The sequence below is a fragment of the Lepidochelys olivacea genome, assembly GCF_965140295.1.
Source record: "Lepidochelys olivacea isolate rLepOli2 genome assembly, chromosome: 1".
Taxonomy (NCBI): domain Eukaryota; kingdom Metazoa; phylum Chordata; order Testudines; family Cheloniidae; genus Lepidochelys; species Lepidochelys olivacea.
This window is the reverse complement of record NC_140411.1, coordinates 110,322,948-110,350,260: the sequence shown is the minus strand read 5'-3', so window position 1 is coordinate 110,350,260 and position 27,313 is coordinate 110,322,948. Positions and strand designations below refer to the sequence as shown.

Sequence of the window (27,313 nt, the reverse complement as noted above, 5' to 3'; positions counted from 1 at the left end):
GAGACAAACCACCATTTGATAAAAATGTGTGTCCCTGCAACAGTTTCCTTGCTTAGTGTACTGACACCCAATTTCTAATTAAAGTTTGTCTCCTTTAAACCCACAAAGAACAGTAATAAAACAGTCTCCAAATAGATATTTTCTGTCTTCTCTCTAATCAGATATATGAAAAACATTAAAGGCAAGTAGAAATGTGCTACTGGAAGTCTTGAGCTTCTAAAGCATTATTAAAAAATTATTCATTTTTACACACAATCGAGTATGTGGAAAGGCTCCAGTAACCCAAATTCTAATAAAGGTACCATTTCTGGAAAAAAAAATGTAATGTGGGCCACTGTTTTATTCATTTATTAAATTACTTTTCTCTTCTGCATTCTGCAATTTAAGTGTTATGTAACAAGATTTTATTCCATGCTAAAAGAGAAGCTTTGAAAAGCATGACTTTAAAATGATTTTGGCTAGGAAAGAACAAATGCATGTAATAAATAAAAGAGGTTTGTTAAATTTAGGCTAATAGCTGAATCCAAGTCATCAGTAGTTGCATAACTATGTTGTCGCTTTTCGGACAGTTCATGAACATAACCTCATAGCAGAAAATTCACTATTTTTTTTTATTTTCAAGCTTGAAAGTTTTGTTTCCTCAGCTCAACCAATGATACACACTCTTTAAGACAACCATTTGTTCAGAAATACAAAATCCAATGTTGAGCCAATCCTGCTTATTTTGCCTTTGGTGATAATATTTAGCATTTCTGTACTCCTTTTCATCTTCAAAGCATTTTACAAACATTAACTTTCATGCAACACTTCTTTGCAATTTCACATCAAGAAAGAACACAAAGCAGACTGCCAGAAAGAACCAGAGATTAGGAGCAACAATAATGATGATACCACCACAAAATTCACTGACATAAAGAAATGCTGAAAAATGATTGCTGGGTTATTGTTTTTTTAATAAGGGAATCAGAGTAAGTACTGCCTAGAGTAGCATCAAACCCACTTCATTTCAGAATATCAGTGGTGTTCAGAATACCTATGATTGCACAGCTAAAGAGAAATATGGATTGCTTATATTGCATAGTAGTTCTGAATACATAAATTATAAAATTGCCATCTTATAGTCTACACCACACACACACACCAAATTACAGATGTAACACTGTTACTGTAACCAGTATGGGGTAATTACCTAACACGTAACCTTGTTTCACTGAAGATACGATCTTGCAGGATTCTCAACCAAAGTAAAAACTAGACACCCCCACTTCTTACTGGTCACTGTGTTGACCCCCTAAGTCAGTGGTTCTCAACCCAGGGTAGGTGTACCTCTGGGGGTACATTAACTCATCTATATATCTGCTTAGTTTTACAAAAGGGTATATAAAAAGCACTAGTAAACTCAGGACAAACTAAGAGTTCACACCGACAACGACTTATTTATGCTGCTCTATATACTATCTCGGCAGTTCTCAAAACTGTGGGTCGCAAGTTTGTCTTTATGGGATCGTCAGGGCCGACCTCAGACATACTGGGGCCGAGGACAGAAAACTGAAGCCCAAGCCCCGCCACCCAGGATGGAATGCAAAGCCTGAGCAACTTAGTTTCTTGTAGTGTGGGGCCCCAGGCAATTGCCCTGCCTGCCACCTCCTAACACCGGCCCTGAGAGTAGGAATAGACTCAATGTGGAAAAACACATCTCTAAGGTGCCACAAGTACTCCTTTTCTTTTTGCGAATACAGACTAACACGGCTGTTACTCTGAAAAAAACAGTTGTTGCTGTCACTTCACTGCCTCCCAGAATGACAAGGCTCACAAGTGAAAAACAGACTCAAGTATCACACTGAAATGTAAGTACAATATTTATATTCCAATTGATTTATTTTACAATTATATAATAAAAGTGATAAAGTAAGCAATTTTTCAGTCACAGTGTGCTGTGACGCTTGTATTTTCATCTCTGATTTGTAAGCAAGCAGTTTTTAAGTGAGGTGAAACTTGGGATGTGCAGGACAAATCAGATGCCTGAAAAGAGTACAGTAGTCTGGAAAAGTTGAGAACCTCTGCCCTAAGGAATGCAATTGCTATCCTCTAGACATTCCAGTCAGTGCCTTCAACTGATCACTAGCCTAAGCTCCCAGAGAGAAGACTATTCAAAATGATCAACACAATCAAAAATGAACCTCAAAAGGGGGAAAAATGAAAAACGAAGTGCAAGAGAAACCTCCTTCAAAAAACCACCATCAGGCTCTGAGGGGAACTGGTCAGAAGAACAAGAATAATAAAAGATGAGATCTTCAGAGAAGCAGAGTTATGAGAAACAAATGTTCTCTTATCCAACAGATATTACCTCTGCAGGACTCCTACTCCTGAAGCGTAAGAAGCCCTAGGAATGTCCCAAAAGAATAGCATTAACAATATAAAAAGGAGCCAGGAATCTCTTACAAGTCCAACATATAACATTTGAGAATGCAAAAAGGATTAACAATCCAATGCAAAAATTGACCAAATGAAAATTAGGGATGTCCCCAAATAAAATCTTTTTTTGAGTGGGGTGACTGGGCAAGAGTTTGGATTCCCCTATGGTGGGAATGAAAATCTCATAGTGAAAATCCACTTGGAGGTTGAATCCAAGTAATAATACTTTGTAAATCTGGAGCATAAACTATACAGTTGCTTTGCAGATATCTGCAATCAAAACATTCCTGAGGCAGGCCAAAGTGGCAGCTTTTCTTCAAATGCTGTGAACCTTTAAGCATCTGCTTAGCTCCAGGCTAGCCAAATAATAGCAATGTGAAATACCATCAGATTTTTTTTTTGACTAAGTTCCCTTAATAATGGTAAATTAAATGATAGATATAAATAAGAAAGAGGAAGTGTCCCCATAGTGGGATCCAAAGGCACCTTCCTGAAAAGCCCAGCAAATGTCTCCCTGATTCTCCCCTGGCTACTGGTAAAAAGGGCAGAAGTATGCATAGGTGTATTTATCAGCATCTTATGTGCTTGTTATTCTTCTTTCTTTGTACACCCAAAACACGTATGAGACAGTCTGCAGTGAGTAACTAGGAACTGTGGAAGGTGATAGAAAAATAAAGCCATAAACTCATAAGCAAGAGTGTGGCAAGACTTGCTAGTCCTGAAGTTTGTTTTCGTTTTCTTTTGTAATCAGAGTTCTGCATCTGCCCAAATGGAGGCTAATTGTTGTGCAAGGAAGCAGAGCACTGGCAAGCCAAGGTGCAGTCACCCAATCAATAAATTTCACTCATCACTGGAGAATGTGTTTTCCAAGTCTTGCTCATTAGCAGTGCACTCTAAGGGCAGGTCTATATTTACAATGCTGCATCAGTGCAGCTGCAGCACTTCAGCCAAGATCTACTATGCCAGTGGGAGAGCTTCTCCCGTTGATGTAGTTAATCCACCTGTGACGGGTCCCGTCCCCCCCCCGAGTGCCAACTGGAACTGGGGTACCACTGAGCCCCCCCCAACTCACAAGCCTGGGCTCCCATTCACCCTGTAATGATGTGAGAAGCTGCAGACACGCTCCCGGTCTCTCACTTTCACCAGCACAGAGGTAGTAACACAGCTGTAGTAACACGCTGACAGGCTTTCTGACCAGTCCCTGCATGGGAAGGCTATACAGCTAGGGCACTTACCAGCTCCCAGGCATACACCCCTCTGGAGGGTAAACCCAAATTATACAGTCTTGCGCTGCACAGGGAACTGTACAGCGTAAGCTCATGAAATTTGCCCCCTCCCTCAATGTGGAAGAAGATATGCAACAACTTTCTGCCCCAAGTTATGCTTTCCACACACTGATTTTAGACAAAACAAAAACAAGTTTATTAACTACAAAAGATAGATTTTAAGTGATAAGGGATAGCAAACAGATGAACGCAAATTACCTAGCAAATGAACAAAAACACAATTTAAGCTTAATACACTAAAGAGATTGGATATGAGTAGCAAATTCTCACCCTAATTGTTGATTTAAGCAGTTTGAAGAGATTCTTGAGGGGCCAGCTGCACTTGCTCACAGCTTAAAAACCACAGGTATTCCTTTCGCAAGCTAGAAATCCCTCTAGCCTAGGTTCCCCCAAGTTTAGTCCTTTTTCCTCAGGTGTTTCCAGGAGTCTCTTTGGGCAGGGAGTCAGTGAAGAACCACGATGTCACTCCCCTGACTTAAATAGCTTTTGCATATGGCATGAACCTTTTGTCTCCCATCTTGGTTCCCATGCCTTTCAGTGGAAAAATACTGGTATTCCAAGATGGAGTCCAGTACCAGGTAATCTGGTCACATGCCCCTGTAGTGTTATAGCAGCCATGACTCAGAGGCTGTTAGTAGTGTCCTCAGGAAGGCTCCTCCCCACCCCCCACCCCAGGAGATTAGCTTCTTCTAAGACCTATTGTTCTCCCTAATGGCCCTTCCCAGCCAGCCATCTAGACTGATTGCATTCTGCCTTGTGGGTGTTCCCCAGGTGTAATCACATTTGTAATAGATGCATAGACAATATTCCTAACTTCAGATATCAAAATGATACATCCATACAAATAGGATAATCATATTCAGTGCATCATAACCTTCGCAGTGATATCCTACAGGATCCATCTTGCACAAAACACATCATAGTTATGCCATAATCATAACAATATCTCTAGAAGAACATGGGGCGTAGTGTCACACCACCTCTGCAAGAGAAGTTAGTTATGTTGATAGGAGAAGCTCCCTCGTGAACACAGAACTGTCTATACCGGGGGTTAGAACAGTATAATGGTGTTGGTCAAGGGGTGTGGATTTTTTACACTTCTGTGTAACAGTTATACCAATGTATGTTCATAGTATTGACCTGGCCTAAGACTCATTTAGGCAACTCCAAATAAATTGGCATAAAACTACAAAGTTCTGTTATATAAAATCAGATAAAGCCATTTATATTTTTAAGTGGCCAGTTTCAAAAGTCTAAGCAGAGTCTTATCTTCAAAGATAAGAAAAAGTTTCTGATATGTGACTCAATGGGCTTCACTTGTGTTTGTCCAGTGCTTCAGGTAATTATATTAATGCAAACTGAAATTTAGATCTGCTGACATTTACACTGAGGCACCTTATACAGTAGATAAACAGATTTAAAACCAGCACACAGTGTATAGCTCCAGGATTTAAGTAATCTTAGAAAGTGGAGTAATTAACCAATATGCCAAATCCTGGGTGAGGTCGTGATGGGAAGAGAATATTCTGGGCAGATTAGCTAGAGAAAAGTGTGGGGGGGAGGATTTTCTTTTTATCATGAAGTTATGTGAATCTATAAACTCCTACAACTGATCTATTTGTTAAACGTATACACAATTATTCTTGCAGTAAATTGACAAATCTAAATTTTATTTCAGAAAGGCTATGTTTAAATATGTTATAAAATAAATACAGTAATTGTATGTTCATGAAAGATACCAGACTGACAGCAACCAACAACGATGTACTGCACAGGAAATGCAAGAGTACCTACACCGTCCACCCAGGTGCCTCAGACTGAACCTGGGATGGACCACCTACCTGGACAGACGGTACTTTCATCTTGGCTTACTAAATGTTTGGTCTCTTTTCTGAAGCAGACAGGGGAGTGCACAGTAATAATGGATTTTGTAGTAGAAATCTGTCTGTCTACCAGGGATGGAACCAAGTCCACTAACTTTTCATACAGATCACTGAAAAGACATCAGAAAGCAGAAACTTTCAGTATTTAATATCTTGAACTGGATTTGAAATGGTGACCTTTATGTGAAAAGCTCTATAATCCCATTACCAATCCAAGTTTCCCTCATAAAGGGCCTTAATGAACCAGATCAAATCAAAGTGACTTCACTGGCATGCTGTGGGTCAGAAGGTACCCGAGAACCAAAAAGACCTATCTGAATTTTAAGAAATGGTAATTTAAAGGGTTACACTGAATTAAATTCAGAATACTAATACTTTTATTCATCAACCAAATTGTGGTTAATTATCACAGTGGACTTCAGACAAACTGGATGACTTTATATAATATCTGAGCTGCAGACCCCAGGTATACCAAGAGTTACTTTCATCTTTAATGCCCTTGCATTTGTGGACTAGGTAAGCAAAAACAAACCAAAGAAAGAGGGGGTTCTATATCTTTAACATCAACCGTTTTCTTCATGGATTTACCAGTAACAAAACCACCACTAGAGAATCTGGCAGGCTTCACCTGCAGACTAAAACAGGAGCCATGGTGGCAATCCAGTAGTGCAGTTCCAAGAGCACTGAAGTTATATGTTCACAGTAAGATACTTTGTTTAATAAATGGGCTGCCACATTCTGCACCAGCTTCATTTTCTAACCTCATGACAACAAAGACACGGATGACTCTATCAAGATCTGCATCTGAAAGAAACGGTCACATTCATCCTACCAGGCAACAACGGAGAACCAACAAAATGAGCACATTTGGCCACAGTTGCTAGTTGAACATCCAAGGACAGACTTGGGTGGAGTTTCAGCTAGTTAGATTTCAAACACTGGATCTTTTGTTTCACTGTGCCAACATAATCAGAGGTGATACAGCCATCGAACTGTGTACGGTCAACACACTATTGTGATCCATGTCTCCTTATTAACTATCCCAGAGGCATTATATGACTGTTGGGCAACAGAAGTGACAGAATACAGCCCTATGTACACTGCCAAAGAGAGCCCTCAGGACAAATGAGCCACTGCCTAACTGTCCTCTGAGGCTTCTCACACAAGAACAAAGCCAATCAAGAGCAACTCTACCCACCTTGCCAAAGACTATCAATACAGCCATTTTATAGCCTGCACTTGGACATATCCAATTCTTTATCTGAGTTACAACATGGTTTGGTTTCAATCACACTACCAATTTTAATTTGTTGCAGCAATGCCAGGGAACAGCCATATTGGAACCATGTACCTTGACTCAGATTTTTTTTTAATAGTTTAGATCATCATGAAACAGGGGCCCTGACCAGCTGCAGTCATTAAAAATTCTAAGCACTGGTGGGCTGACAATTTCAACTTCATACATTTTACACTACCTATAATTTTCTTGTACTTTTAAAGTGGGGTACAGTAGTTACAATTCCCCTCTCCCCCAAAAAACCATATATTGTTGCTGGCACAGATGGCTGCCATGTAAGAACTTAAGAATGACCATATTGGGTCAGACCAATGGCCCATCTAGCCCAATATCCTGTATTCCAGTGGCTACTGCCAGATGCTTCAGAGGGAATGAACAGAAGAGGGCAATTATCAAGTGAACCATCCCACATTGTCCAGTCCCTACTTCCGGAAGTCAAAGATTTAGGGACATCCATAGCATGGGGTTATGTCCCTCAGCATCTTGGCTAATTGCCGTTAATGGACTTTATGCAACTTTAACTATAGCACTGCCATTGTAAAGACAAACACAAGACATTAAAAAAACGTTAAAGAGAACTGCTGCAGAACTTTTACAAACCCCACTAATTCCTGGAATCTTCTCTACAAGAATTATAACAAATCACTTTTACCCTAATTAGGAAAAAGTTCACACAAAGTCTTGATTATTTACATACAAGACCTATGGTCTAAGCTGCTGGTCTGTGGGTAATACATTGGCATGTAACAGCCATAGGTCCTAGTCCCTGAGCCAGTCTTAGTTCCCCAGGTTGGCAGGGGCTCAGAGTATGACTGCAGATGAGTGAGGCTAGGCTTTGCGGAAAAAGGAGCACTCAAATTGCTCTGAAATCACCCCTGTAGTAGCACCTTTGCTCTTTCAGGGTGGCTGGCCCCAGTCCAAAGTCTCACTCAAAGCAAAGGTATGTTACATTTGGGGTGAATCAGGTGGACCTTTTTCTAGGGTGTAGTGATGGTTAAGTATGTAGGAACTAATGCTGTATCTGCCAGACTTCTTGCCTAACCTTGCAACATTCTCTCTTCTCATACAGCCAGCTGACATTCAGGGGCCAGATCCTGCCCCTTAAGTTTTGTAATTGATTTCAATGGGTATGGAATGGAGTCCTTAATGAGGTAGTGAGGGCCAAGATGCACCACTTGCCTGTCTCTCTACTGAGTAGAGTTTGAAACAGAGTCCAGGATGTTCCAAATCCCAAAGTGCACATATCACACACCACAGTTTTGGAGCATTCAGCGCATACTTTTGGTTGAGTAGGCCTGTATGCAGCGTATATCACTGGGGCCCAAAAGCTGCTAGGAACTCAGACACTTGGAAGGCTGGGAAGAGAAGGAGGTTGGCTGGCAAGGGCATGCACAGGAATAAAAATTTGGCTGCTTTTGGAGGGACACTTTGTGTGACCCCTGCAGCTGGAGGACCTGCCTCTCCACCTCACCCACCCCCCCGGCAGCCAGCGGAGCTGCTTCTCCCTTCCCATCCCCTAACGCTGGAGGATCTGCCTCTCCCCATCATGACCCCAGGGCCAGAGGAGCAGTCATCTCCCCACTACAGCTGGTGGAGCTGGCTCTTCTCCCCCTCCTCCTGTGGCCCCAGGACCAGAGGAGCTCACTCTCCCCTCTCCGGTACCAGAGAAGTTCTGTGCTCCCGCTGATGGGGGGAGGAGAAGGAAACCTGTGCTGCCCCCCCCCCCCCCGCACACAACCCTGTTGAGTGTGCAAGTCAGCAAGCTGGAACTTACTTCACTAGGAGGGTGGTGAAGCACTGGAATGGGTTACCTAGGGAGGTGGTGGAATCTCCTTCCTTAGAGGTTTTTAAGGTCAGGCTTGACAAAGCCCTGGCTGGGATGATTTAGTTGGGGATTGGTCCTGCTTTGAGCAGGGGGTTGGACTAGATGACCTCCTGAGGTCTCTTCCAACCCTGATATTCTATGAACTGGGACATTTATCATCTGTACTGCAATAGCACTTAAAGGCTCCAATAACGACCTCAACATGCTAGACCGGGGTTGGCAAACTTTTTGGCTCAAGAGCCACATCTTGGTATGGAAATTGTATGGTGGGCTGTGAATGCTCACGAAATGGGGGTTGGGATGCAGGAGGGGGTGAGGGCTCTGGGGGAGGTAGGGGGCCCAGAAATGAGGAGTTCAGGGTGCAGGCGCGGGCTGGGGCAGGGTTTGGAGGGTCTGAGGGCTCCAGCTGGAGGTGCGGGCTCTGGGGTGGGGCTGAGGGATTTGGGGTGTAGGACGGTGCTCCAGGCTGGGACTGAGGGGTTCAGAGTGTGGGAGAGGGCTCCGGACTGGTGCAAGGAATTGGGGCACAGGGGGGTGCGGGCTCTGGCTGGGGGTGCAGGTTCTGGGGTGGGGCTGAGGATGAGGGGTTTGGGGTGCAGGAGGGTGCTCCAGGTTGGGACCGAGAGGTTTGGAGGGCAGGAGGGGGATCAGGGCTGGGGAAGGGGGTTTGGGCATGGGAGGGGCTCAGGGGTGCAGGCTCCAGGCAGCGCTTACCTGAAGCAGCAACAAGTTCCTGGCCAATGGGAGCTGCGGAGGCAGCGCTTGGGGCAGGTGCAGCATGCAGAGCCCCCTGGCTGCCCCTACGCGTAGGAGCTGGGGCAGGAGGGGGAGGACACAACACATTGCTGCTTCCGGAATCCACGTGGAGCCGCAGCGCGCGCACACACAGAGCGGCCCCTGACCCTGTTCCCCGGCTGGAGCACAGGAGCGGGGCAAGCCCCAGGCCCCTCTCTCCAGCAGGAGCTCAAGGGCCAGATTAAATCGGCTGGCAGGCCAGATGTGGCCCACAGGCTGTAGTTTTCCCACTCCTGTGCTAGACACTGTACGTGCCTATAATGACAACACAGTGGGCACCCTGAAGAATTTACAGTGTAAGTATGCGATGACATAAAAAAGATGAATATGATGTGAGCTGGTGGGGTGAAGAGGGAGATTGTGATCCAGGCACTATGGGCTCAAGTTTTGCAGCATGTGCTATTCAATTCCACAGCAAAGTTAATTAGGTTACCTTGTTGATTTTTTTGCATTACCTTGCCAAATCCTCTCAAAAGGTGCAGCAGTATATTTTACAGAATCCCTGGATAAAGGAGAAAATTACTCCTGATAAGGCTGAATGTTTAGGTTCCCTATAGAGCAAGGGCGGGCAAACTTTGTGGCTTGAGATACGCATCCGGTTTCTGAAATTGTATGGAGGGCCGGTTAGGGGAGGCTATGCCTCCCCAAACAGTCAGGCATGGCCTGGCCCCCACCCCCATCCAACCCCCCCCTGCTTCTCTCCCCCTGATGCCCCCCCTCCCCGGACTCCTGCCCCATCCAACCCCCTGTTCCCTGACGGCCCCCAAGGAACCTCTGCCCCATCCACCCCCTCCTCTGTCCCCTGATTACCACCAGACCCTCTGCCCCTGACTGCCCCCCGCTGCCCCATTCAACCCCCCTTCTCCTTCCTGACTGTCCCCCCGTTCCCCACCCTCTGACCGCCCCAACCCCTATCCACACCCCTGGCCCCTGACCACCCCCCCGAACTTCCCTGCCCTCTATCCAACCCCCCCCCCCGCTCCCTGCCCCCTTACCGCGCTGCCTGGAGCCCTGGGGGTGTGGCTGCACCAGGACAGGCAGCCACGCAGGACAGAGCACCGGATCAGGCTGGGCTCTGCAGCTGCGCTGCCGGTGGCGCAGTAAGGTGAGGCTGCGGTGGAGGAGGAACAGCGGGGAGGGGCTGGGAACTAGCCTCCCGGGCCAGGAGCTCATGGGCCGAGCAGGATGGTCCTGTGGGCTGTAGTTTGCCCACCTCTGTTATAGAGACAGCTACTATTACCCAGCTCCTGGGATGTAATGGGGGAAAAGGAGTATGTGGCAGCTAGGTAAAGCTCTATCGTTCCCAGGCCTCATGCTGCTACCCTTGCCTCACTGGGAGGGGAGCAGGCACCCTGCCACCATCTGTCCAAGTGGCAGATGGGGCAATGGTCTGAAACTAGGAGTTGTGGTAAACCTAAGACTGCAAATTACCCAATTCAGCCCCACATCCTTTGCGGCTCACAAGGAATGGAATTCTACCCAGTTCCTGCAGCTCATCAGGTTGGCCCTCTGCCCTAACAACCTTCCTTCTCAAACTTTGTTCAGACCCCCACGCCATGACATTTTGTATCCTGGGCATGAGTGCGTGTGCCTGGCTCCCAAGGCTCATCAGCTCAGCCTCTGGCTGTCACATACCTCCTCTGACCCACACCTTCAAAAGATAGGCAAAGGCCATCCTGATGAGCCCAGAGAGCTTTCATTTCATGTTCCAGCTTGCACTTTTAAGGAGAGCAAGGCAGGAAAATGTGCTACTTATCGTAATGTCCTCCCTCTTGAGGTGAAAGCAGTACTAAAAGAGGAAGCTGCAGTCAGCTCACAGTAGAGCAGAGAGCATAAGATGTCAGACTCCTGACTGCACTAAAAGGGGGCATTGTACAGCAGTCTGGCAAAATGTCAAATTCTGCAAAATAAAGATCAGTGAACACAGAATACACAAGGCCCTGATAATGATTGGCATAACAAGCAGGGTCACAGAAAGTCAGCTGCCTAGCCACTGTCATGCATTATGCAGATATCACAGCAAAGGTGACCTTTAATGAGGGGTACGAAGAAGGACAATGCAACAGCTCTGCAAACTTTTATAGGGAGCGCCTCTCATTCATAAAGAGAGATAACTATGCAAGGGATGTTTGAGAGGAAAAAATGGACTGATGCGTTTTGCCGTTGCTGGAAGAGGAGAAACAGGGACTGACAGCTCAATACCACATAAGAGATGATATGTAAAAGATGCAACTAAGTCTTGAATGGCTTTAAAAGTGAAGGTGGGCAGTGTGTGTTTGACACAGACAAAACTGGATTTAAAACATTGCATCAAGGCATTTGGGAACCCACAAAAATGTACAGTGCTCACATTTATGAGGAAAGACCATTATTAAGACCGCAAACAATTCATGGAGGTCACAGAAGAAGGGAGGGGAAACAGGGCTGGGGCATGGGGTTGGGACTCCCCTCCCAACAGGTAAGATTTAGTCACAGGTATTTTTAGTAAAAGTCATGGACAAGTCAAAGGGCTGTGACTTATTGTTTATTGCCCATGACCTGTCCATGACTTTTATTAAAAATACCCAGGACCAAAATGTACCCTTAATCATTATCTTACATTTGGAGGCAGGAGAATGGGCAAGAAGTCTTATAGGGAGGTAAAAATTTTTTTTTTGAAAACCAAACCTGAACATTGTTTGCGTTTTTATATCTTAAACTTTATTCAAGTTTAAGTAATGTTCCCAGCAATATCCAACCATACTGAATAAGTACACCTCTCCCCCGATAGAACGCGGTCCTCGGGAGCCAAAAAAAAAAAATCTTACCACGTTATAGGTGAATCCGCATTATATCAAACTTGCTTTGATCCACCGGAGCACTGCTTTACCACGTTATATCTGAATTCATGTTATATCGGGGTAGAGGTGTATATTAGCTGACTGTTTCTGCTAAGTCAGTTTGAAGTGTAAAAATAGCGATAGACACAAACAGTGACAAGGCTTCAGACCTAACATTCTATTTGGATGAATAGGGCAAGTTCATTCACACACACAGCGTTTGTCTTTTTTACAGAATTAATAGGACAGTGCATCAGATTAGCGTCAAAAGGTTTCCTGTGCAACCAGAGGGGCAACTTTTTTTTTTTTTTTTTTAAATTGACAGATTTATTCTACAGAAGACACTGAACTAAAATCTGTGTGGAAAGAAGAACCCGTAGGAATTCCACATATAGAAATTTAGAGAGAGAGAATCCGTCACTTCATGAAGATCCAGCAATCTCTCCTTTCTGACCACATTATCTCATTTTTTCCTATGATACCTTTTCATTACCACAAACTAGTCAACGGTACTGTGTATCAACTCCTCCCACATAAAGTCACATTGGTTACCCCAACTGTCATAGCTCCACTGAAGTAAGTGGAGCTGTGACAATTTACACCAGCTGAGGATCTAGCCATTGGAGTATAGACATTAGTGTGGTTGCACCAGGGCAATGCAAACAACTCTACCTTGTCTACACCAGGAAAACAAAAAGGTGTGCTTTAAAAATAATTTTTAAAAAAAGCCCCTTCCCCCCAAAAAATCCTGATTGCTTACTTGTTTTAAACATATTTTTCCAATTTTCACACAGAAAACATTTAACATCTTTAAAATGTGCTAACTGGTAGCAGTCAATCCCAGGCTTCCCTTTAGGGTTGATCACTTTAAAAAAAACATGTTAGCACCCTTTTTAAAGTATTAAATCCTGTCTACAGTAGCATTTATCAAATGTTTCGATTCTTGTTTTTAAAGCACTGTTTTTTCTAGGTTATGTAAGGTTCTAGTGTGTGTAGACATGATTTACACCAATGCACTGCAATTTGTACTGCAAGCTTACTGTAGGCCTCACTTACAGGGCTCTAGATCTTGATTCTTACTTGGTACATTCATTCCTAACAATTTGCAAAACCTAACCCAAACAATGTCGCCTGTAAGATATCCAGTTAGTGACACACTCCAGCCAACAACTGAAACAAAAACCAACTAACCTCTCACAAATTCATATAAGCAGACCTTGATATTTTATACTGAGTCTAGTTAACAAATGTAGTCATTAAAGGGTTATCTACAAGGTGAAACATTTAAGAAGTTTAGATTAAAAAGAAAATCATAAAAAATTAAAATCAGTTTCTCATGCAGTAATTTAGCATGTATAGTGTCATGTCCACAGTGGTGAGAAAGTAAAACTGATTCAGAACCAAGAAGGAAAAAAATTGGGATGTGAGTGTTTTATTTTGGCTTTTAAAAAGAGATTCTAAAATGCGGACTTGTCCCATACTCAGTTCTGGATTTTGTGACTGCTCCCGTTTAATGCATAACAATTACAAACACATCAGCAAGCAAGCTGAAAGAATAACGTTTGCTTTTTTAATTTGTGCTTTGACAGAAACACGCACGCGCAAACACACGTACATGGCTCTAACAGGTCAGAATCTGCGCATGCTCTTAAATGAAAATACGTAATACATAATCACTTTCATAACCTTTAATTCACCTGTCCTGTGATTCAGGAAGAGCAACATTGTAAACCAATGAACTATCACACTGAAATGTTCAATCTTGTAGTCCTGACTTGATAATTTAAAGAAAAAAAGGTTACTTACAGCACTGGATGAACAATCAGCTCCGGACTATATGACTTTATTACAGCTGCTGCATCTTTGGTACAAAATACGTGGGATAAGTCTGCACCCTAAGAAAGAAAATTTGCAGAATTACCATTTGTAATCTTAGTAGTGCATAAACAATTATTCCAATAGCTATTCATTGAACAACTATGGATTCCTACTGCTTGTTAAATAAAGCAAACTTGGCACCTATTTGTTCCATCTTGACTAGCATTCAATAGTTTGGAGAGAAATTACTTTATTTCTTAGCTCTAACTTCCATGCTAAATTGCATATTTACAGATATACTTGCTTACTGAACAGGATTATGGCAAAAAAATCAGTGAAAGTTTAGGGCCAGATCTTGAAACCCTTTATCACATGAGTAATCCTCTCCATTCATGCATGAGCAAGAATGACAGGCCTAGTCCCACAGTAAGGAAAGACAAAAAGGAGACAGTCAAGTAGGAGATAGGTTACAGCACAGACAAAAATTGGTGTTGTGCTATATTCATGCAGGATAAACAAGATTACCCAGGAGTTATTTTCCAATCCCATAGTTTTTGATCCAATGAGCCAAATCTGGCCTAGAGATAAATTGGCACAATTTCATTTATTACCATTGAATTGCATGCATTTCTGAGTTTGACCCTATGCTTCTTTTACCTCTGATAAGAAAAAGCAAATAATATACACGTAGGTTAGGTAGCCAGGGACAAGAAGTTTCCAATACTTCGGGTGTAGAAAGACACACCAGACTTAAAAGATACAAACACTTAAAGGAAGACAGTAACCAACTAATGGTTCCTCTGGTGTATTAATATCATCATTTAACATTTTCCAACCCCTGAGCAATTTAAGGTCCTGATCCTGAAGTTTGTTCTGTTAAGGTGAAATGCTATGTCTGTGCATAGGCCCACTGAATTCAGTAAGGTTCCAGGTTGGTGCAGCAGCCTGCCTGCACATAACAAATGGCTGTATTATGGCCATAGTGTCTTGTCATACCGAGTAGTCATCTCTGTCAAACTTTAAATACAAAAGAGCCCAGTTTAAATTATTTTTGGTCTTGCCTAAATTAAATAATAATAAACTTAGCTTACTGAAAAAAAAAAATGAATGACTTTTACAAATCTGAGATTCTTCCTAGCCATAAAAGTTATGAATGTTCTAGAACTCAGAAATTATTAAAAAGATAAAAAAAGTTACATTTCTAGTAGAACTAAAATCCCATACATAGTACAATACAAGCCTTTTGCAAATGACACTAGACAATCCATTTATGTTATTAAAAATACATTACACATGAAAGCTGGAAAACACGTACCACTTTTAGAGCTGAAATTGCAGCAAAATATGGTGCCCCAGTGTACCTACAAATGAAACATTTTCTAGGTTAGGAAACAGACACACAATTGTACCAAAAGACAAAGTTGGCAATTGATCACCCTGCTACAATGAAGAATCGAATTCAAGAGCAAGTTAAATAAATAAGCTCAAGTAGTTCCTATTTATAAAGGATGGGTGAAATCCTGGCCACACTGAAGTCAATAGCAAAACTCCAAGTGACTTCAACGAGGCTGAGATTTCACCCTATGCATCCACTCTCATTTGTGTGATATTTACATGGATTACATCATAAATAAAAGTCAACACAAAGTACTCACATAAGCACAAGAGACAGACTCAATCCATTCAGAAAAGGGACTCAGAAAAAGCTCAGGTATAAAAGACAGTATCTTGCAACGTGCCTTGCCAGGTCAAATTTGGGCTCTAGTAGACCAATCAAAAAAGCGAATTAGAGAGACAAGGATAATCCAATAGGGAAATCCTAACTGTAACAAAAAGGTCCCTTCCAACCCTGATAGTCTATGAAAATAATGAATTTAGCTCTTTAAGTGGTATTTTTAATCTGTAGATTTCCAAGTACGTCACAATAGAAGTAATATCGTCATTTTAGAGACGGCCAAACGGAGGCACAGTAAAGTGAAATGACTCACGCAACGCATCACAATGGGTGTCACAACTGAGATGTTCGGCAGTCTTGCCTTGGGCTCAGAGTTCAAGATGGACCAGAGAGCAAAACCAAGAGTCAGGCATCAGAAAGGGTCAAGATACCAGGAGATCAACAGCAGGATCAGGTACTAGAGGGGAAGCAGTCCTAAACACGGGGAACCCAGCTGCATGGACAACTTCCTGTCCCTGTGCTTAGTTTAAATAGCAGCTCTGAACCAGTCAGTCAGATCCCAGGACTGGACTCCTCTGTCAAAGTTCAGCTTCTATTCTGACAACTTTTAGGTCACTGGGCAACAGGCTGGAACTTACTAGCTCCTCAGGACCCGGGTTCAAGACACGTGGTCCCTATCATCAGGTCCCTGGCAGAACCAGGAATAGAGCCTAGGTCCTATAACTTCCAGTCCTGTGCCCTCCTCAATTGACCTACACTATCTTCTGTTCCCCAGAGTTCAAATCAGGATACTATTAGCAAAAACATGCCACCTGATTAGTGTTGAGAAGGTGCATAATAAGAGTCTCAAAAGGCAGCTTGAATTCAAACCAAGAACCATGGCCAGGTAGCCAAGATGTAGTTCATAAGTCTGGTGTAAGTCAGGAATCGTATAAGGATATCACCACTATCATCAGTTGTTTCACCTTGTTACTTTATTCTCAGTGCTTCTCCCATAAGCTCCATTTAAATTTCCTTCTACATTGTGTAAAGACAGACATTAGGGTGGAAAGAAGAGAGAAGGTAGAGGGGAATGGAACTCAAATGACCAAACTTCAACTGCATTTATAGCCAAAACAGGGATGGCATGACATTTACCAGAAGTGGTTTTTACTACCCCAAGAAAAGCTAGTTAGAAAGTGCCTTAAAGTGTGACTATGATAAAAACTGTTTCATTAATGCATACCACCTTACACTTAGTTTTAGTTAGATTCAAATTGTGGTTATATGAATTAAATTTCTGAATCTATTGGCTTAAATTTGGCAAAAAAAGTAAAATTGAACTGGGTGTAATTCTAATATATGCAATCATAGCATTGAACATGGGAACGTCTACACATTTTGTTTGGTATTTTCTCAAGTTATACATTTCAGTCAGGACCTGTTCCATTTTTCCATGTTACATAGACAAAAATTAAAAACAGTTGGTTATATGAAAGTGACAATACCGCAGAACTGTAGGCTTGAAACTTTAAGCAATCAGAAGCATGCAGAATTGTAGACTACCACTCCAGGTCCATATGGCAGTACAGCATTCTGTAGCACAAGCCCAACTTTTATGAAATGTACACACTAAGCCTCAATTTTGAGCTGATGTATCCAAAGTTTGAAAAGATTTGTTCTGTGCTTGCTGAACACTGATGCAATTGTACCACCAGTTCTATGAAGTCAGATGTAATATTAGTAGTCTTCAGATTTTTCCCACCATGTTACAGGGGAAACTTTTTCCTTCACAGCAGATGAAAACACTGATTTTAGATACAGCATTTCTACTTTAAATGCAAGTGAATATGGCAGAAAGTGAGGATTTTTACTGAGCAACCACTGCCCGGCAATTTCTTCTTATTCAGTTGACAATTTCTTTCCTGCTTATTTTAGATGAAGACCAAACCAGGTTGGCCAACATGTGTACAGGAGTAACTGCCTCATTAAATCTCTTTTGTGCTGTTGCTTTGCACGGTGCAAGATCTTCAGTAAATCCAACCATTCTTTGCATGCAACTGCAATTGTTAATGTGCCCCTTTGGAATGTGTCAAATGCCACAGCAACTGGTTTTTATTGACTGATCAAGTTCTTTGCTTCTTGGTAAATCCCTTGATTAGTAGTTACACTGATCACTCTATCTTCAAATTCTGCCTCATGATCACTCACAATCCTGAGATAACACAGCTAATTTTTAATTTATGTTTCCAGGCATACTATTTGAGTGTTCCATTGTGTCTCACCAGGGATTTGGGATTTCACAGATCCTTGGCATTTTTTTTAAACAGGCTCCAATATTCAAATACTTTTGTAAATCTACTACATGTTTCATCAAAGCACTTTGTGCAAGGTCTTGTCCAAGTAGATTTAGCCAATGTAAGGCACAACTATATGTAACTAAAGTGTCATTTTTTCCAAATTACTTCTCATTCTTTACAACTTTTCCCCCGCACTGTCTGTCAGGTAGCTCACCACCACAAATATACAATTCACTTACTAATGCCTTGGCTTCTCTTGCCAGGGTATCACAGTACTTTCCTGTCTTATTGCTCCAAGTCTCAACCTCTGTCACATTTTAAGATTCACCCCAGACCAGTGAGTGGTTGTGTCACTACTCGCCCCATAACTCTGAATGCCTTAAAATGCTCTGCTGCTGTAACTCCCTGTCTGGGCGCTCCCAACCAGCATACGAGCATGCACTGAATGACCGCATGTTAAGCAGCACTGGTTCAGCAGCTCTGATTCCAGCAGCCTGCTTGCTACACTACAGCCAGACTCTGGTCTCAACCAGCCTTTGTTTTTATTAGCCAAGTGACCCCCAACACACACCCAGTCCCAAATTTCCCCAAAACCATCTACCCTGAAAATGTCCAGCCCTATCCTAGAACATTCAGAGAAGTAATACGGTCTGTTGCTCCTTTAAAGACACAAAAGCGCAGCAGCCTGTTGCTTTAACTGGAATTAATAATCAATTTAAGTCAAACACAGTAGCAGGCGGATTTGGAATAAAAGTAAAACAAGTTTATTTAACCAAAAATACACAGATTTTAAGTGCATTCAAGAGATAAAGTCAGAAATGGTAACAAATAAAAGTGAAAACACCAATCTAAAAGTTTAACAAAGACTGTCTTGCGAAATTTAAGTTTTAAAGAGGATTTTCCTCTGATCCAGTCTTTCCAGCTTTTTACTGAATGGCCTGGCCAGGACATCACAGAGATCAAATTGCTTGGTTTCTTAAGGCAAAGAATCCCTTAGGGGCTCACTCCCCCTCTCTTTATAGTCCCATGAACATTTGAAACACATTCTTCTGAAGGGTTCCCTCGGGTAAAGTTCATTAATTCATGCTGAATAACGGAGCCATGAGGTTGGGAGGATAAGACTCCAAGCTGGTTCCTTCCCCGCTGGCTGTTGCTACTATGCTCATTATCTCTTTCTGCTGCAACTTCCCATACAAATGATAACTCACTGAATTTGGCCACACCTGACCTGAGGTGTTGGCCTCTTTTCTTACCTGAGGAAAACCTGTTTATCAACTCCCCGACATGCCTGGTTTTTAGTCACAGACTTTAAAGCATAATATTAGTGAGTATCTATAGTTTCACACACAGCCTTGTTACATATATTGTACAATGATATTATTGACCAGCATGTTATTTGTTTTCAAATGATACCTCACAAGGCATACTCTGTACAAAAATCATAGCAGTGGTGTGAAGGGTGTGAATACAGAAGTGCTTGCGCTCACAACCACTGATACATAAACCACAATTTTCCCTGTGTGCATACAGTTAGCTATCACTGGGTCACTACACATTACTCCAACCATATGCTTTTCCACATAATTTATTGCATGCTACTATCCTCAAGCCATCAGTATTTGTGTTTAACAGTTCACCAGCTACCTGCTTTCAACTGGATGCTTTGCAGCTTGGCCTTAGGCAGCTAATCATTGCTTGAGAAGTTGGACGTTGAATAAAAGAGAAGGGAATATTATAGCCATAAAATATTCTGCAATTTTCAAGTTTAATTTCTGTTTCAGTTTTGGAGTTGTTTGTGTTACAAAAATATCCATTTTTGGTTCAAAAAACATGATACTTACTCCTTGTTTTCTTTAGCCGACCTGGATCTGATGTACTCGGCAATGGTTATGCAAGTATTATCTGTACTCATCCTCAGGGTTTGATTCCAGTTCTACTACTTAGTGTATGCGCAACATGCTTCAGGTGGCATGGGACCAGGATTCAACACCAAATTTGGTCCGCGGGTTGGATCATTAGCTTCCCCAAGTTGGGCTGGATACTGACAGGGAGTGCGACGTGAATGCTGATCCATGTGTTTAGCCAAAGGGAGTCTGGTGTCTTTCTTCTTTCCACAGCATTTTGCAAAATGTTTCCTCATACGGTCTGCCTTCCCATTCACTTTTTCTTTGCAATTTCTGCCTTTAAGAATCTCTTTGCCACCACCATGAACTTCCTCAAAATAGCCATGGACTGGGTCAAGTGGTCTTCCACCTTTGCTCATGCTGAAATACTTTGACTTGAGTCACCATACACCGGAATTCAGTTGCAGCAACTGTACGCCAACTAGTCCAGTACTCCGTCTCTTGATTTGGCTAGACAGGTAGTCTGGCAATTTACCTCAAACAGAAAATGAAACGTCTGAATCTGGGAATTCCCCTTCTCTGTTTGCTTAACAAACATGTAATTTTCATTGCTAAAGCAAAGAAGGGGTATTCCCAGATTCAGACGTTTCAGTTTCTGTTTGAGGTAGCTAAGGCACTAGCATACAGTTTTAGGTCTTTTTTGTTTTATTTTAACTGAAATTAAAAGAGACCATGTTACTGCAAAATCATTATTAAGTTGCTTGATATTTGCCAGTAATTTTCATTAGTATGTTCTAATAATTTTATTCTTCCAGTTTCCCAGTTTAAACTGGTATTTACCAGCCCTGACCTAAACTAGTTTTCCCCCCAAGAAATTGCCAACCCTTAAGTCTTGCATCACTGACATAGGGGGACACGTATTCTGATTCTAATGATCGACTAAGTAAAGCCCCCTTTGAAAACAGTATTTTCAACGTAAATTATTTTAAAAAGTAGTAAAACATGTACTTGAAATCCCTAATCAACAACAGCATATATATTTCTGTTTAACTTACTCTTGACATCCTCCCACGATGCCTATCCGTCCATCTTGACCTTTATGCTTCTTTGCCGTTAGAGGAGGAATAACATTGCGCACCAACTGAAAAATATTCTCCATATCCTTTATAGAATGTGTTTTGTGTAGTGAAAAGGCTCTCTCGATAACTAGAAAAAGATAGAAACATTAAAAAAATTACTTCAGAAATGTTTCTTTTTAAATTGATAGAAACCTCAGTGCATTTTGAAACATTCAGAAGTATTCGTGTAATCAATTTCTATAACAGATGTTACATAGTCGCACAGAATGATTAAAAAACCCAAACTCTCCAATTTTACTTTGAACAAAACTATTCAGTCTTGTACTCAGTAATTGTCCTTGCCATACCAACACCACAAATAAAAAAAAGATGTTCTAAGAAAGTTAGGAGACAACTCTGAAAATATTCCTGTAACAAACAAGAAAACACCAGCTCTGCGCAATGTCAGCAGAAAACCCTTTTCTCCAATCTTTACAGAATCTAACATTAAACCACACTAGCTAAACTGTAGCAAAAATCACTTTATAGTGTTCAATAATGATAATTATATTCCTGGCTGATCTCTTGTTTTGACAAGACTTCTATAATATAAAGAAAAGGCGTGCTTGTGGCACCTTAGAGACTAACCAATTTATTTGAGCATAAGCTTTCGTGAGCTACAGCTCACTTCGAAGACTAACCTTCTTGGAGCATGGCCAAAAAATATCATTGTCACAATCCAGAATATAACAAAAAACTCATCTCCGCTCTGGAAATAGGGCAATATTTCCCCCTTAAAATTACTCCACATTTTACAAACTACCTAGTTTTCTACCATAAAATCTACAAGAAACATGCATCCCATACACCTCACAACCTACTTACAGTGCCTTGGCTGCTAAAAAACCTTCAGTTTTCTTGCTTTTCTAGAACAGAGACTATAATGAGGGGGAAACAGAGAACATAAAAAAAAAAGAAGGAACTCTAGACTGGATTTCACTTCTGCCTAAAGATTTCACTTCAACTTTAGATACAAATAACTTAGGTCCCAAATCATTAACATATACAGTATGTTGCCTTAAATAATTACTTTTAAAGCATATTTTATTATAAACTGTAAAAAAAATCCTCTTATGATTGGAAGCCAATTCAGAGTTTCTCTTGCTACAGTACAAAATTACAACTACATCTGCATCATCAAATGTAGTACACAGGTAATAGAACATCTTTCAGATTAAAAGTGAATGCATTTTAGAAGTAATAAATATTAAGGTTAAATATGTATTGTGTTCAAGATTTAGGAGCTTAAGTAGTTTTCTGTACCACTACTGGTAAGAAATAAACTGTAGTAGACATACAGGGTCTAATTTAAATATTAAAATATTGCTCAAAAACTTTGATAAACTATTATGACATCAAAAAGTAGTATTACAGACCAGATATCCATTCAATAGAATAAGAAAGTATGCTAACTTAAACCATAACAGGCCTAAACATTCATTCCTTGTTTATTCAAGACTCCACTAAATTTCAAGAGAAGTTTGGGAAACTTCATTTCAGAGAAACACAGAACTGGGCCTTACATTTATTTGGCTCTTTAAATGTCCAAACTATAAGTTCTGATAGCCTGCCCAGAACCAGAAACTGGCTTACAGAGTTTTATTTCTAATTCTGCTTATCTATATATATAAATAAGACTACTCATCCACTGAATACTGAACCCACATAGGATTTTAAAAACAAAAGTAAAACAAAACAACTGTTCATTCCAACCTGATGGGCTATAACCTGTTAGCCTGTAACCTAAGCCCTGCCACCCAGGGCAGAAGCCATAAGGCTTCAGCCCCAGATGGTGGAGCTCAGGCTTCAGCTTCGGCCCTGGATCTCAGCAAGTCTACGCCAGCCCTGGCGACCCCAACTGAAATGGGGTCACGACCCACAGTTTGAGAACCGCTGATCCAGAGTGAAATCCAGGCCCTACTGAAATGAATGGCAAAACTTCCTTAGACTTCAGCAGGGCCAGGACTTCAGCCGTAATGTTCAAAACATGTCCGACATACCCACTGTTAAAAACCTCAATACATGTTATTTTTCCAGGTCTTTTTCATTACTTTGAATTAACATTTTCAAGTATGACGACAGCCTTGACAGCAAGATTACTACTCAAAAATGTTAAGATCTATATTTCTTTTTTCAATTTTATGTAGACTATTGTTTCATTCTGCTGCAAGACACTTGCTTCCAGATCATTTCCAGTAAAAGTTAAGCTCCATAACATATTATATATAATTGCATTCTATATAGATCTGAACGTGACATGAACTGATCAGTTCTTATGGATTACTTTTCCAAAATGTTATTTCAATATTTAGAATTTGTTAGAGTCTTTTTTATTTTAATATCAGTACAATAGCAAGGCAAGGCATTTTAATTCAATTTACAGACAAAATAAAACTCATCACAATATTGAAAATAAGTCAAAGCTAGACATTTATTTTCAGATACGACCACCAGCCATTGCACAAATCTTTTAAATATAATATTAGATCTTATTTATGCTATAGAATGAAGTACCTATTGGTGGAGAAAGTGCTGCTGTCATAGCATTATAATTAAAGTTATCGCCATATGATCGGTGATTTGCTCTCTGAGGTGGACTAGTTGGTATAGACTGTGACCTTTGTGATACTGTAGAAGAAATTCCTGCCAACATCTGTCCCAACATTTGTAACATCTGGAGTTCTCGAGCATGCTCAGCTTCACGGCGCTTGTCCTCAATTTTAAGTCGTTGCTCTTCATATTTGTAAAATTTCTCTTCTGTATCCACACTCTGTTGTAGGAATTTCTCCATCATTTTATCCAGTGTTAAATTTGCATGGCGTTTTTTTGATCTTTTGGGTTGAGAGAGTGGTTGTGTACTGGTTTGAGCATTGATTTGTTTAAAGCCTAAAACAAAGTAGATAAAATTATTTTCAATCTTCCAGACATACTAAAAGGAACAAGTAAATAGTAAAACTGTTCCCCTTGTGAAATGGAGATCTATTTTGCCATCTCAAAGTATCATTTTGTTTCAAAATTAGGCATGATTATTTCTGATGATTTTAAGGAGTACCAAAATAGGGAATAAATGCTTATCCAACAAATTATACAGGTAACATGTAATCAAATAGGGACCCCTTTTAACTGCTGTAGTACTAAACTTCAAAAATAGGAAGAGGCTTTTTGATCTTTTAAAAAGGTTTGTGAAAGCTATTCAACAGTACAGCCTCATTTGTGTATTGCAGGTAATTACGCTAATCAGAATTGAGCTTCAGCCTGCTGGCATTTTAGATTTGCATTTCAAAAAAGATGTTAGTGTAAACAACACTTTGATGAGATTTATGTATAAAAAGGAGATTGGTTAAATGTCAACCAGTTGGCTAACTTCCGAGTGTTCCAAAGACAGAGTCAGGTTTTAGACAAATACCCACAGCACAAGACTGGACTTTAAAAAACATTTGTGCAGAGTACAAAGGGCAACAGGGAAAGGGGCAGGCTTTATGTTGCTTTCTACTCCCCTCCCCCCAACTGTACTATTCAACTGAGTCAAATAAGAGTTCTAGAAAAAGCCCAGTTAGGTTTTTGGCCCACAAATGACAGTACATAGATAAAAACAAACAGAACATTTTCCTAACTATTATCATAGCGAACTATTTTTAAAAAATAATAGTTACACAGTGATAAACAGAACTGCATAGCATCTATAGCAAAGTTTAAACATAGCAGGAATGATGAGGATGCTGCCATTTTTATCCAGAACTGTTTGGCACCTCCTATCTTATCTCTACTTTAGTTTCCTATTTGTTTCCTATTGATAACAAACGAATGAAAACTAGAGACCCTTCATTCTCCCTCCCCCATATTGCAACTATTTACTTAGTAATTTTTAAGAGCTTCATGAACTAATTCCTTTCCACTCCTGCTTTCATTCTGGGAAGAGCCAAAGGGACGAAACACTGGGATAGGGAAGGAGAAGGGCAAAAAGGAGAAGAGAAATTAAATGGAGGAGATAGGACTCCACAGTGGGGGGGGGGGAAGGGGTTAAAGACACTAAAGACGTTTTAATCCAGTTCCCCTTGAAGAGGATGAGAGGAGTCTGGAAGGGAAGAGGCCAGTGCAGAAGCGATTGGAAGCACGTTAGCTAGAGGCGCTAGTACTTCTATTGTATGGGGGGGAGGGACAGAGGATATGGGGGCAAAGACGGGGGGAGGGATACCCCTACCAGCGTGCATTCGGGGTGGGGCTCCCCGGCCCGGCAGCTGGTACTTACCCTCGGCGGGTGGCACGGGGATGGCGAACGGGGGGCACTCCACCTTGATGGGGTGCTCGGCGTAGGACGAGCACTCGCCCGAGTCCTCGGTGAAGTGGTCGTGGGGGGACTCGAGCTCGGCGTCCTCGTCGAGCTCGGTGTCGGGCTCGCGGCTGTTGTGGGGGGTGCCCGGCGTGGGCGGCCCGGCGGCGGGCTGGACGCCGTCGGCGGGCTGGGCCAGCAGCTCGGGCGCGCTGTCCGGCCCGCCCCGGCAGCTGAGGATCCGGTCCATCTCGTCGTAGTACTTGCAGATCTTGCGGGCGTGCCCGTTCTTCTTCAGCCCGTCCCGGGCCTGGTAGTACTGGCGCTTGAGGCCCTTGATGCGGATGCGGCACTGCTCCGGGGTGCGCTCGAAGCCCAGCTCGGCCAGGCGGCAGGCCACGTCCCGGTACACATGGCTGTTCCGAAAGTTCCCGTCCAGCGCCGACTGCACGTCGGCCTCGCCCCAGATCTCCAGCAGCGCCCGCGTCTCCAGGTCGGACCACAGGAAGCCCCGCGTGTTGGTGATCATCCTCGGCCGGCCGGCCGGCGCTGCAATGGCCGCGCACCCGGGGAGAGCGGGGGGGGGGGGGTAGCGCCCGCCCGGCCTCGCCTACAGCCCCGGCGGCGCAGCGGCAAGTGGCGGAGAAGCCAGCGCCGGGCCCCGCATCCCAGCCCGCCGCCCCCCCACGCAAACAAACTTTCCGGCCGCCGCCGCCCGGTCCGGGTCCCCTGCAGACGGAGCCGCGGCCCCGCAGGCGCAGGGCGCCGCCCGCTCAGCCAGTCAGCCGGGCGCGGCCGCTCCCCGGGCCCCGGCAGGACGCTGGCTGAGCTGCTAGGCCCCGCTCGCTGCTCATCACACGGCGCCCCCGCCCGCCGCGGCCGGAGCCCCGCACGCTGCCCTCCCCCCCCCTCTCTCACACACACAGGGCGCCGCAGGCAGCTCCGCGCCCAGACGCCCGCCCGCCCGCCCGGCGTCACCGCGCACTGCGCGCTACCTCACCCCGCACGCCGGGGCTCAGCCGGGCCGGCCCGCGGCTGCTGGGAGCGGGGCCCGCGCCGCAGCTCCGAGCTCGCTCGCCCGGGCCAGGCCCGGGCCACGCAGCGGTGACACACAGACAGCACCTGCCGCTCGAGTCAGGCCGCGGCTGGCTCCTTAAACAACCAACCCTCGGCCGTGGCCGGCCCTCAGCCCTGCTCTCGGCAGCTCCTGGCCAACACCCCGCTCCCCTCGCGTCATGCCCCCGGGAGAGTCGCTAGTCGCTAGTCCACCACCACGGTAACAGGCAGGTGTGGAAGCGTTGCGCCTGGATGTATTATTTTTTATTCCAGGCGCACTTGGAGAGGTCCTTGTGTTAGGCGATAGGCAAACACCGAGGCCCCTGTGCTGAAAACTGGTCCGTGTGATGTGAACCCTCTTGTTAACAGACAGCCCCTGCCTGAGCAGCCGAATCACCTCTTCAATAATCAATATCTTCTTACCAAACACCACCTCCAAAAAAATAAAGCTGTCAGCTATAGCTCTCCACGCCCATGTATCGTTGCCTGCTATTTACATCTCACTCCTCTTTGGACGCTAGTGAGTTTCACTTTGGCAGGGTCATGCTGAAACCCTGGACTGCGAACATGGCACGGGAAAGCCTTCACCCAATTGACTAAAGAACAGTTTATATTCATTCCACACATTTCCATGGATACTAGGTTTTATACAAAACGAGGAAGGCACAATGTATAGGTTGGGCCTAAACGTTAGCTAAAATTTGTACAGACCGTTGTAAATACAAGGCACGACTGAAATCAAATGACAACGCATTGCTGTTCTCAGCGGAGGCCCTGTCTCCGACAGCGCAACCCTCTTCCTGAGCTCCTTCTTCCAATGCTTCCCGTGGCACTGCTCCGGGAAGACACCCACCCACGGCTTTGCTTTCTAATTCCTCCGCCCCGCGCCTGTGAAACTCCGCGGGGGAGTCAGAAGGGTGGGGTGCCCTGAAG

The 27,313-nt window shown here is 43.1% G+C and overlaps 1 protein-coding gene across 5 annotated transcripts in view; it reads right to left on the bottom strand.

The window, feature by feature from the left end:
* The window catches only part of NAXD (NAD(P)HX dehydratase), a 73,203-nt gene extending 46,988 nt beyond the window's left edge, over nt 1-26,215 (bottom strand). For 2 of the 5 annotated variants that reach the window (XR_014709796.1, XM_084616091.1), the window contains exons 1-5: nt 25,304-26,214; nt 23,569-23,940; nt 20,992-21,142; nt 15,454-15,499; nt 14,127-14,215 (exon numbers count right to left, since the gene is read on the bottom strand). Coding sequence is in view for 4 of the 5 variants with exons in the window: in XM_084616091.1 (XP_084472217.1) it covers nt 14,127-14,215; nt 15,454-15,499; nt 20,992-21,142; nt 23,569-23,940; nt 25,304-25,853 (1,208 nt within the window). In the remaining variant the exon portion in view is untranslated. Of the gene's footprint in view, nt 1-14,126; nt 14,216-15,453; nt 15,500-20,991; nt 21,143-23,568; nt 23,941-25,303 lie in introns of all 5 variants that reach the window. The other 3 variants (XM_084616093.1, XM_084616094.1, XM_084616092.1) reach the window with 3 other exon arrangements.
* Nucleotides 26,216-27,313: the final 1,098 nt, after the last annotated feature.